This window comes from Ostrea edulis, chromosome 6, assembly GCF_947568905.1.
Source record: "Ostrea edulis chromosome 6, xbOstEdul1.1, whole genome shotgun sequence".
Taxonomy (NCBI): Eukaryota; Metazoa; Mollusca; class Bivalvia; order Ostreida; family Ostreidae; genus Ostrea; species Ostrea edulis.
Genome location: NC_079169.1, coordinates 89,112,991 through 89,126,662, shown reverse-complemented (window position 1 = coordinate 89,126,662; position 13,672 = coordinate 89,112,991). Strand labels below are relative to the sequence as shown.

At 35.5% G+C, this 13,672-nt stretch overlaps 1 protein-coding gene across 2 annotated transcripts in view; it reads right to left on the bottom strand.

Annotated features, from left to right (window-relative positions):
- LOC125647437 (TBC1 domain family member 9-like) overlaps positions 1-13,672 on the bottom strand; it is a 70,373-nt gene that overhangs the window by 42,864 nt on the left and 13,837 nt on the right. The window contains exons 7-14 of one of the 2 annotated variants that reach the window (XM_056142569.1): positions 13,078-13,211; positions 9,833-9,898; positions 7,384-7,460; positions 7,204-7,257; positions 6,390-6,461; positions 5,920-6,052; positions 3,192-3,281; positions 1,908-2,027 (exon numbers count right to left, since the gene is read on the bottom strand). In XM_056142569.1, coding sequence (XP_055998544.1) covers positions 1,908-2,027; positions 3,192-3,281; positions 5,920-6,052; positions 6,390-6,461; positions 7,204-7,257; positions 7,384-7,460; positions 9,833-9,898; positions 13,078-13,211 — 746 coding nt within the window. The remainder of the gene's footprint in view (positions 1-1,907; positions 2,028-3,191; positions 3,282-5,919; positions 6,053-6,389; positions 6,462-7,203; positions 7,258-7,383; positions 7,461-9,832; positions 9,899-13,077; positions 13,212-13,672) is intronic. The other variant, XM_056142570.1, reaches the window with a different exon arrangement.

The window sequence follows — 13,672 nt, the reverse complement described above, 5'->3', positions numbered from 1 at the left end:
GTAGATTTTTATGAAATTCATTGGAAACAGTTATTTGTTGTTATTTTAAAATAAAAACAACAAAATATTTTTTGAATTGTATTTATTTATTGGGAAACATGTCAATAACTAAAACACGTCATTTTCAATATGTTCATCAAGTTTTAGAATGATATGTGCAAAATTATTGAATTAGCGTTATTCTCTAAAATGTTAAAAAACAAACAAATGTGGACGCATTTTCCTTATTGCATGGTTTGCATATCATTTTTTCTGTTTATATTAGTAGATGTACATCTTTTATAGTTATTTATGAAAAAAAATCCATACCTTTCCTTAATAATTTCAAATCTATAGCTTCCAGAGTATGTATACCCCCATAAAAAAATGAAGTCTGGCACCATACAGTTGAGCTATTCAAAATCTCTCAGGATTAAAATTTTATGTAATTTCATGAAAAGACACAGATAATGATTCCTTATCACCTTGGTAAAATGTTTGTCAAAAATAAAGGAAATCTATCGCATAATGAACTTGATTAATAATTTAATGAAAACAGAGTTATTGTCCTTGGATTCAATATTTTGAAACATATCATTGACTTTTCAAATATAACTAAGACTTTTGAAATATTTTATGGCTAACAAGATTTTTTTTACAATAACTATTGAAAAAGGCTCCAACAAAATTTATGTTCCTGTCATTAAATCATTGACTTTGCAAAATCCTATGACGTCACAGGAGTGTGGAACTACGTTAAACGTTCTGTATATTTTGGTATATATTTTCATACAATGAATGTCTAAAAGTCTTAAAACATGTTAGAAACTTTACTAGATACAGTCTACTCCAGAGATATCAAAATTAAGGTTGTTAATTACAGTCTAGTCACTCCAGATATATTAAAATTCAGGTTGTTAATTACTGTCTAGTCCAGATATATTAAAATTCAGGCTGTTAATTACAGTCTAGTCACTCCAGATATATTAAAATTCAGGTTGTTAATTACAGTCTACTCCAGATATATTAGAATTCAGGTTGTTAATTACAGTCTAGTCACTCCAGATATATTAAAATTCAGGTTGTTAATTACTGTCTAGTCCAGATATATTAAAATTCAGGCTGTTAATTACAGTCTACTCCAGTAATTGAAATTTGAAAGGTCACTTTGTACTTTAATTTATAGCATGGTGAAATGCTTAACATGGTTGAAGCAACTAGGCATGGTTTAAAATTTAGATGTAAGTGTGAAAACATTTTGATAACAAGTTTGTTTAACTATATAAGGTGCATGCAGAAAATAGAAATATGAAGAATATACTGCCAATTAAGTGCTTATAACATAATTATGCATTTCATAAATACTCGGTAGATAAATTGATGGGTTTGACAACTAATATATTCTGTCAGAATTGTCAAATATTCTACAAAATGATGTGATCATTCTGGGAATGAACTACCTTTGATGTGATCAGTGCATGATCTACCTTTGATGAAATCATCATGTGTATGATCTACCTTTGATGTGATCATTCTGTGAATGAACTACCTTTGATGTGATCAGTGTATGATGTACCTTTGATGTGATCAGTGTATGATCTACCTTTGATGAGATCATTCTGTGTATGATTTACTTTTGATGAGATCATTCTGTGCATGATCTACCTTTGATGAGATCATTCTGTGTATGATTTACTTTTGATGAGATCATTCTGTGTATGATCTACCTTTGATGTGATCAGTGTATGATCTACCTTTGATGAGATCATTCTGTGTATGATTTACTTTTGATGAGATCATTCTTTGTATGATCTACCTTTAATGATATCACTCTGTGTATGATGTACCTTTGATGTGATCAGTGTATGATGTACCTTTGATGTGATCAGTGTATGATGTACCTTAGATGTGATCAGTGTATGATGTACCTTTCCTTTGGTGGTGACCACCAGAGAGTCTGTTCCCAGTTCACCGCTAGCCGCATTATCCACCTTCTCCACCAGCACCACCTCACGGAGTGGTATCACCACTGTAAGTAGGTCACGCACCTGACAACAGGTAAAAGACAGTCAAAGGTTTAGTTTATGTACATTACTGTACAACAACAGCCCCAGACTATAGAGACCAGGAACTGTGGATTTAGCATTAATTGTAGATAATCTTATAACTCAGTTGTATATGGGAGTTACATTGTTCTTCATACTGTCTTTAAATCATTGATCTGAATTATAGAACTTTTGTGTGATACACAAAATGAAACAACAGAAAGAGAATACAAAACGTACTTTGGATGAGATGCAAGATTTACAGAATTCTGAACCATGCTGTCATAATTTGATAAATACGACAAAAGAAACAAACACGTAACCTTTTAACATTGAGAAGAAATCTATGGGCCTAATGGACACCTGAGTTTCATAGAATGAAAACAAGGCCCATGGGCCTAAAAACCTCACCTGAGACAATTTACAATATTGGTAAGGTTTAAACAAGATCATGATGCAAAATATTGAAAGCATTGAAACCAACAATCGTAAAAGAGAGGGAAAAAAAATATGAGATTCACTTCTTAGGATTGTGTGTATATAGAAAAACTCAGTACATGTCTCATGCAACAGCCATGTTCATCATTTACCACTTACACTATTAAAGTCAGAAGATATGATTAAAGACCAAGAAATGTATGAAAACAGTTCACAAAACCAAAGATGAGAAGGACTGCTAAAATGATTGAAAATTATGAGTACTCAGTCGCAAGTGATCATTAAATACATACAGCATCTGGCCATTTTAAAGTGAATCTGCATTTCAATTTTCACTATAATCGTTATATTTCATTGAAATACCAATTTTTATGAAAACATATTGTGAGGTTGATTTAGTCCAATTTCCATAATTTTTTTCACATAATTATGCAAAATTGTTCAAATTTTCTTTTGTTAAGATGCTAAGCAAATTGTGATATATTGATCATTGACAGTAATTTGAAGTCATGAAGACAAAATTTCTAACCTCAATTCAAGAAAAAAAAAATTCCATAAAAATAAGCTACAAATAAAATTGCAATAACTTGTTTTTTCAATGAAATATATACTTACATGTAATAAATGAAATGATGACTGACACTTATGGCCAGGTACTCAACATTCGCCAAGTTTTTCAAAACGCAGAACCAATAAAGAAATGTTAGAAGTGACTACATGTACCAATACCTGACCCTCAATTATTGCATGTTCACGTCGGAGTTTGCGTTTACGAACATGCCTCTGAGATGTAACTGTCGGCTGCTCAACAATATCAACCTTTAAACAAGACAACTCAACAGCAATTATTGTGCCAGTCTGTAGCTGTTTGAAGTGAAGACAACTTTTGTTACCCACTGTACATACTTATTTTGGGTTCAAAACATTATTTCAAGATTCCAGATGTTGATGCAAATCATTCTAATGGAATTAAATGATTTCTTTCCTCCTATTACTTTACAAAAACAACCTCAGATGTCTAGTAATTTACTGTTTTAGTTATAAATATTCTGAGGCTGAATTAGAATTCCTTTCCCTGGACATGTCTCCATATTGACAGAATGTGGTCAGAAATAAATTTATTCACTGTCAATAGAATTGATGAAGAACAAAAAATATTTGTGACATTATTTAAAACCAAAAAAAAAAAAAAAAGAGAAGGTTTTTAAAAATGTTTCAAGATCAAGGAGATTGAACATTCTCAGTTAATAATTCAGACAGAGAGGTTTTTCATGTATTTATTTTTCTGCTAGTGGCTTCCTTTGATGTCCACATAATCATATAAGTTACTGGTACATATTTCTGCTCTGATACATTGTGATCAGGATTCTGCTCATTTTCATTTGTCACTTTATAGTTATACATCTTTTGTTCAATAGTTTTAAATTCACCCAGTAAATATTTGAGCAAAATGGGGCAAAATTAAATTAAAAATTAAAACAAGGATAAAGTGTACATTGAGTGTAGCTGACTAATAAATGAAAATAAATTATGAAAATGTCAATGTTGTCAATAGTGCTCCTCAACAAAGACTCTGACCCCAAAGACAATAAGCTTCCCCGAGGACAATCATCCACCCCAAGGACAATCACCCATCACAAGGACAACCACCCATCACAAGGACAACCACCCACCCCAAGGACAACCACCCATCACAAGGACAATCACCCATCACAAGGACAAGGACAACCACCCATCACAAGGACAATCACCCATCACAAGGACAATCACCCATCACAAGGACAAGGACAACCACCCATCACAAGGACAACCACCCATCACAAGGACAACCACCCACCCCAAGGACAATCACCCATCACAAGGACAAGGACAACCACCCATCACAAGGACAATCACCCATCACAAGGACAATCACCCATCACAAGGACAACCACCCATCACAAGGACAACCACCCATCACAAGGACAACCACCCACCCCAAGGACAATCACCCATCACAAGGACAAGGACAACCACCCATCACAAGGACAATCACCCATCACAAGGACAACCACCCACCCCAAGGACAACCACCCATCACAAGGACAATCACCCATCACAAGGACAATCACCCACTCCAAGGACAATCACCCATCACAAGGACAATCACCCACCCCAAGGACAACCATCCAAACCAAGGACAATCACCCATCACAAGGACAATCACCCATCACAAGGACAACCACCCACCCCAAGGACAATCACCCATCACAAGGACAATCACCCATCACAAGGACAATCACCCACCCCAAGGACAACCACCCATCACAAGGACAATCACCCACCCCAAGGACAAACACCCATCACAAGGACAATCACCCACCCCAAGGACAAACACCCATCACAAGGACAATCACCCATCACAAGGACAATCACCCATCACAAGGACAATCACCATCACAAGGACAATCACCCATCACAAGGACAATCACCCACCACAACGACAATCACCCATCACAAGGACAATCACCCATCACAAGGACAATCACCCATCACAAGGACAATCACCATCACAAGGACAATCACCCATCACAAGGACAATCACCCACCACAACGACAATCACCCATCACAAGGACAATCACCCATCACAAGGACAAGGACAACCACCCATCACAAGGACAATCACCCACCCCAAGGACAAACACCCATCACAAGGACAATCACCTATAAAATGAGTAAACGCAATGATATAGCAGAGTGATGTTTTTACTTTTCCTCTGAAGAAATGCATCTCTGACAGTTTCACAGTGACTCTGATAGCTACAGAACGGTTTCTCTCTGGTAAAAATAAAATTGGGGTAGACCAGATTGGTTTGGTAATTCTATTTCAGGCATTGGTTCATTACATTGCAATTAATACTCTAACATGCTTTGCCCTGGCCCCTCAAATGACTTAATGAAAATTTTAAATACTTCAGTGAAATTATACTAACCCTATGTGGTTCATTACATTGCAATACTCTAACATGCTTTGCCCTGTTCCCCTAAATGATTTAATGAATATGTAAAATACTCCATGAGATTAAACTCACCCTGCTGGCAAAACAGTTATAATAGTGTAAAATACCTCAATGAGATTATACTCACCCTGCTGGCAAAACAGTTATAATAGTGTAAAATACCTCAATGAGATTATACTCACCCTGCTGGCAAAACAGTTATAATAGTGCAAAATACCTCAATGAGATTATACTCACCCTGCTGGCAAAACAGTTATAATAGTGTAAAATACCTCAGTGAGATTATACTCACCCTGCTGGCAAAACAGTTATAATAGTGTAAAATACCTCAATGAGATTATACTCACCCTGCTGGCAAAACAGTTATAATAGTGCAAAATACCTCAATGAGATTATACTCACCCTGCTGGCAAAACAGTTATAATAGTGTAAAATACCTCAATGAGATTATACTCACCCTGCTGGCAAAACAGATGTAGCTGCTGGAGAGATACAGACGACCCCAAATGTGCTGCTTGTTGTACGGGGTCCACAGCAAACATTCTGTGTCTCCATCTAACTTCTCCTCCAGGGGAAGACAAAAGGCTGACCTATATACGTACAAAGTATGAGTTCATTATTTAACAAACCGCTAATCCACATCTAACTTCTCCTCCAAAGGGAAGACAAAAGGCTGACCTTTATACGTACAAAGTTCATTATTTAACAACCCGCTAGTCCGTTTGTCCACCTGACATCACATTGAGAGAGGATGTAGAAAGTTGACTAACTATAGGATTCATAATGAAGATTGCTAATTTGTCAGTATGGGTTACATGTACCCTGGAAATATTTCATGTGTAAAATCCCCCTATTATAAACAACAATTCCTTTGTAATCCTAAAAATAGTATATTTCAAATCAAGATTTCCTAAATCCTATGTGTACCTAAACGCATCACTTCTGGCGCGGGCATCAAGGTCCCTCTTGATGGATGACATCCTCTTCGGGGTTCTTTTCCTTAAAAAAGAGAGGGCATTTAAGGTAACTCCATATTCGCATTATTATCTGATAAAAGTATAAAAAGTGTATTTATTTCAATTTATCAGAGTTAAAACTATAAATCATCAAATCAAATATACAAAAAATTGAACTTATTAAGAGATGAGAGACATACATAAACAGAATCATATATCAACATCAGAAAATTACAATTTTCCTTATACATGTACAGCATTATCAAATTTTCACAAAAACCCATCTCGTCATAACGATATAATAATGCTAATAATAATTTCATGAAAATGTTTCTTAACAAAAATTTACAAAATAAAGGAAATCTATCATATAATAGACTTGATGAAAAACTAAATGAAAACAGAGTTACTGCCCTTGGATTCAAATATTTTGAAATATATACATTCATTGACTATTAATATATAACTTATGACTTTTGAAATATTCTATGTTTAACAAGATTTTCTACAATGACTATTGGAAAAGACTCCCAACAAAATATATGTTCCTATCATGCTTAAATCAAAATAAAGCATTGATTTTGCAAAATCTTATGACATCACAGAAGGGTGGAACTACTTTAATGTAAACAATGAACTAACTAGACACCTCAAGTCGATGGTACCCAATAAATTCACAATACCTTACTAAAGCAAATCCACATTATGTTGATATAAGAGAGAGAATGAGAGAGAGAGAGAAAGAAAGTGAGAGAAAGAGAGAGAGGGAGAGAGCTCGAGCTCACTTGGTTCTGTCAACAATGGTTTTGTCCTCTTCAAAGCCTCCCTCCTGCATCAACCTTAAAAACCAAACCAGAAAAAGGCTATACCATGAGATTATTATCTTGTTATACAGAAAAGCATGGACTGTTTACGTGTACACCAACAGTTTCAGTTTATAGTGAGTTAATAATTCTGTCACTTACTGTTTCATTGCCATATTGGCCAGCTGTTCCATCAATCGGAAGGTTTCACTGCTGTGTAGAAGCATAGAGAATACAAACTGAAAAAAAAAAGTTTGAAGTCACAAATCAGTTTTACACATACATGTATAATTCAGTTGTATAAGTCAGAATCACAATAATTTCATTCATCATTATGATGCATTTGCTGATTTTGAGTTCCACATGACTGTTGCTTTTTCAACGGTTTTTATGTAGTATTTTTTAAATTAAAGTTTATTTTGATGAATACATTATTCTGATCAATGTCAGAATCCAAAAAAACATTACTCAGTTATTGACTGGGTCCTCAGACAACAGTTGTTTTGTTTGACTCGAGAAATCTGTTCTTGAGTCAAACAAAACAACTGTTGTCTGAGGACCCAGTCAATAACTGAGAATCATGTGACTTGCATAGCCAATAGAAATAAGGCAGATTATTGACCAGTCAACAGTTCATAAACTGTTGACTGTTCCATAGACCACAAGTGTGAGGGTTTGTTTAACAATTAAAATATTGGTTCTAAATCGTGTTAGTTTTAAAGGGAAAGGCAACCCAAAAGATTTTTACATGATAAATGATAGGATTAATCAAATGATAAAGATTTGTCATACAATTCTGTTGATATATGGCCTAGATATGCTTCAGTACTGATTTGAAAACTTCAAAAATTGAAATTCCCGCGATCTATAGAGGCTGCCATGATGTGTAACTCTTTTGTATTTAAGACCACAAAAATCAACAATTTTGATGTCACACCGTCTGTTCCGGTTTTGATGAGATTCTAAGAGCTTGGGTTCAGGACCCCCCCCCCCCCCCCCCCCCCCCCCCCCCCCCCCACCTCTGAATAAGCTACATGAGTTGATTTAACTATTTATTTCTTTAAAATATTTCTAATGCATGTCAACAATGTCTTGTATACCCATAAAGTCCAAAATAAATCCTTTAAAAAAAAAATACCCTCACTGGTTATTATAACAGAACTTATAATAACCAGTGACCTAGGGTATTTTTTAAAAGGGCTTATTTTGAATTATTTTGGACTTTATGGGTATGCAAGACGTTGTTGACATGCATTAGAAATATTTTCAACATAAAAATAATTAAATCAACTCATGTAGCTTATTCGGAAAGAGGGGGGGAGGGGGATCCTGAACCCAAGCACCTGCGAGATCATCAAAGATGTGCATGTGGTAGATCTTACAAATAAATAGGTTGATGCCTTCCTGGCAAGCAGTTAATTACACTAATGCGAAGGGGAGATATGAAAAAAGGTTATTTTTCGAAATTCCTGACTCAACCAAGTCATTTGAAAAGAAAAGACTACGTAAACTGTGGATCCATCATTTGCGTATGACAAGATGAGGTTCGAGACATTTGTATGAAGAATGTGTACCATCTACCTGGTCTGCGAATCGACTGAACGTCTTCTTTTCTCAATTTCTTCTTGCGAAAGAACGAGCTCAAATCTATATGTTCACAGTACTGCTGATGAAACAAGAGGTACTGTGAGCAATGCTCACAAAGAATACCCCCTGCTTACCCCAATCTCCCAAAGGGTGTTGGTAATAGGTATAAACTACCTCTTTTCTGAGTGTAAAAAACAAACGGCATGACAAACCGAACCATATTGCTACTTCGATGTCCAGTGCGCATGACCTTTGACCTTTTGACCCCAAAATCAATAGGGAACATCTTCATCCCATGGGTAGTCCATATCTATGATATGGTGACTGTAGGTGGAAAGGATAACGCTTTAGAGCCCGGAAACCATATTGCTACTTCGATGTCCAGTGCGTGTGACCTTTGACCTTTTGACCCCAAAATCAATAGGGAACATCTTCATCCCATGGGTAGTCCATATGTATGATATGGTGACGGTAGGTGGAAAGGATAACGCTTTAGAGCCCGGAAACCATATTGCTACTTCGATGTCCAGTGCACTTGACCTTTGACCTTTTGACCCCAAAATTGATAGGGAACATCTTCATCCCATGGGTAGTCCATATATATGATATGGTGACGGTAGGTGGAAAGGATAATGCTTTAGAGCCCGGAAACCATTGCGTCTACAGACGGACGGACGGACGGACAGACAGACGGACAACCCGATTCCAGTATACCCCCCCCCCCCCCCACAACTTGTTGCGGGGGGTATAATAAACCGGAATAGATGGTGTGACGTCATAAATTAAACTCCAATGGCCACTCTCTTAGCGGCGGGTAATTTAAAATACATGATAGATTAATATTGATTTAATTGTTAAGCAAGGATTTTTGTAGTTAAAGACTGTCAATAGTGATACTTTATTCCTAAAAGCATGAAACTATGTGGTTAGGGTTGCCTTTCCCTTTAAATAGGAAAAAATAAGGTGTATAAAAATCTTCTTTGTACATGTAGCATGCTTCCTGTTTTTCTCTCTCGATATTTACCTCCCCTTCTCTAGTTGACATCTTTATGCTTTCAGGAAAAAGCATATTGTTGCCCTTTACAAGTTTCTGTAAACAAAATAAACTTTTATGATAGGAAAAGAAATTCCAATACATGTTTAATCAATAAAAATCTATTGATTCAAGTCTTACTTTGTATAATAAGTATATACCATGCAAATTCCTAGGGTCTTTCTCACAGTATAACTAAATTACGGTGAGCTAGTTTGGGTTTTGACTTCTCATGAAAAGTGTGAAATATATTGGGTCGGCGCGATATCAGATCTAGTCTAAGATCACGGGTATCTTACGCCGACCCAATATATTTCACACTTTCCGCAAGAAGCTAAGCACTTCTGTTGATTTCAAATACACGGATTAGCTGACTCCCATTGTTCTACTGAGGCGAAAACCCCTTCGAATTTGCATGGAATGTACAAGTTATACACAGGTCAGTGTTATAGTCATACATCATAGTACCGCTAACCCGACAAACATTTTTTTTTATTTTGAATAAGTTATTGAATGACGAAGTATGACCAAACAGCAGATTGAACTTTATAGAGCCCCGTGCTAACATTACTTATATTTTTCAATGTATCAGAAGGGGTATGTTGCCGGTTAAGTTGTGTAAATTTCTTGACAAGCAATAAAATAACAACAAAAATGGTGCTTAAATTGTCCGATTACGAAAACCTTTCAAGTTTTCAAAGTACACCCTCTCCGATTCTACGTGCTTGTAATCAATATTTAAGGATGTAAATCCTCGGTGTCAAATGCAACTAGTTCATGAAAAAAAACTAATATAAATATAAACAGAAATGACTTAACGATTATTTGCTTTTATTCATATACGCTATCGATTATTAAAATCTTTAATTTAATCTTTAGATGCATTAGATAATGAAAGCAAGAGAGAGAGAGAGAGAGAGCATTGGTAATCATAAAAAATAGGGTGTTTTTTTTTCATCTTCGTTAGCCGAGATTATTCGTGCACGAAGGCACAGTTGACTCAAAACCCATTGCTAGCGGAGATTAGATGAATTTTACCCCCTTATTATGTTATAACTGACCAAAACCTAGTACGTTTGTTTTACAACTTTCATTCAGAAGACGCGCAAGTTATTGAGTTACTGAATAAACGAGATAACGTCTGCATTTTTATTTCAATCATTGTCAACTCTTTACTTTGTGATATTTCAAGACTACATGTACTCAATTCAATTTATTGGATCTCATCACCACTATGCAATGGTATATAAAAATATAAAGACAAAAAGCTGTTATATATACATTTAGTAAATAATACATGCGTGTAATAAAGTATTTATCAAGTTAGAGAAAAAAAAACGTGTTATTATTAATGTGAAGTATGGGCATTCTAATGAAATTTTCCTAATGAAAGTACGGAGTTTTCTAAAGGTTTGATTAAAAGTAAAGATAGTTTTAATATTTATTTGTTTAAGTGATAAAAATTTGATTCTTTGCTCACATTGCTTCACAGTTGAGTACATAATGAAATTCATATCCAATGTAAACATGTACATGTATATAGCTGACCTTAATCACATATTCCTAATTACAATGAAAACCTTACGTAAAATAAACTATTGCTTATGGTACACATTTCTTTGAACTGCTGTTTATCAAATTGAAATTACTGGCATGTGATTGTCGTTGTTCATGACCCTTCTTTTATTTGGTGAAATTGTGCTGCACGTGCCGTGAAACAATGTACCGACGAGTGGTAGGAATAACACAGGTGTTTATATACAGGATGTCAAGAATTTGGGCGTTTCATAAAAAGGTGTGAACGTCTGCAGGGAAGTCTCCATACGGATATGAACCGAAAACACTAACGTATCATTAAACAACAATTACAAGAATTGAATGATTTATAGCTAATTTCTAAATAAGTAATGGGGTGAGGGCATGTATGCTGGCCAAGCGAAAAGGTTTTTTGGGTGAATCATTTCGGAAATTATTTCTTTGTTTTATCACATGGAGGTACACGGTGGCATTGACGGAGGTACAGGTGACATCCAAGGAGATGCGAGGTGGCATCCACGGAGATCCTCCGTGGACTTCAATGTCTAGCTCGCGCGGAAAAATAGGACTTCAAAGGTGCCGACAATTTTAAAGGTCCACCGTGTTTGGGGCAAATTTGTTCCACCGCGTTACGTGGAACACGCATAAAACTCGTGTCGTGTACTGTATTAGTGTTCACAGCTTAAAGTTTGCATTTTCACTCACTAGTCCAAAGGTACTAGTAACAAAATCCATATTTTGATAATCAATTTGACTATGTTCAGAAATATTAGACAGTAGAGTCTTCTACCACATCAATCACTTCAGACTTTGTTGAAAAGATTAAGTACAAGTACAGGGCATCTTCTAATGTAGGCCTCCTGATTTGTTCTAATGAAATTCGAAGTTATTTCTATATTTACCTATTCTAAATGTTACTTTTTAACCTTGTCTATCATGGGTGAATGTCTTGGGTTTTTTTTTTCATAAACCAAACATGGATTTTTACATGCACAATGAGCAAACTGCATAGTAATAAACATTCACCCATACACCCACATCTTAGATTAATTCCATTTAGAATGACTGTGGTTTTTGAATTTTTTTTGAAAATGAAAATTTTGGTTAGTGAAGATACTTTTGAAACACTGTGTTCAGTATGAAGAGAAAAGTTTGAGAATACAAAGTAAGAATTTCTAGAGGTTGATGGAATACCACAAAATTTCTGATTAACTAACAGTGATATCTATCCAGTATCCGATTAATTTACTGTCAGTGGCGAATTTAAGGGGTCACAGCTGGCATGCCTCCCCCCCCCCCTAAATTTTTCAAATTTAAGGTAAATTGTGGTCTCTTGTTTAAAAAAATGTAAATGATAAAAGAAGCAATACTTTCTTTCACTTTCAGAGAAATAAACGACAAAATATATTGATTTATTTAATTACTTTTAAACAAAGAACTTATATTTTTCCAAAAACTCTCGAAATTTGCCTCATTTTATCAATTTCACCTTATTAAGAATAACAGAAAATAGTAAAATTGACTACAAAGTAGACATATATTTCAAATCCTATAAAATCTGTAAAATCCAGGAGCTTAACTAATAGAGATATCAGTCCAATAACAGAGATATCAGTCCAATATCTTATTAACTAACAGTGATATCTGTCCAATAACTGATTAACTTACCATGATATCAGTCCAATATCTGATTAACTTACTGTGATATCGGTCCAGCGTATGATGACCTTGGCCTCTTTACCCATCAGGAAGGAGTAGAAACACAGATGATTGACGCTCAGGTACATCCATCCCTGTCTGGGAATGTTGTTCTTCCACAGGCTGCACGAATATTCTGTGAACAATAGAGTAAACCTATAGTTCTAACCCAACACAGGCTGCACAAGTATTCTGAGAACAAGAGAAGACACCTATAGTTCTAACCCAACACAGGCTGCACGAGTATTCTGTGAGCAATAGAAGACACCTATAGTTCTAACTCAACACAGGCTGCACGAGTATTCTGTGAATAATAGAGGACACCTATAGTTCTAACTCAACACAGGCTGCACGAGTATTCTGTGAATACAGGACACCTATAGTTCTAACCCAACACAGGCTGCACGAGTATTCTGTGAATAATAGAGGACATCTATAGTTCTAACCCAACACAGGCTGCACGAGTATTCTGTGAATAATAGAGGACATCTATAGTTCTAACCCAACACAGGCTGCACGAGTATTCTGTGAACAATAGAGTAAACCTATAGTTCTAACCCAACACAGGCTGCACGAGTATTCTGTGAACAATAGAGG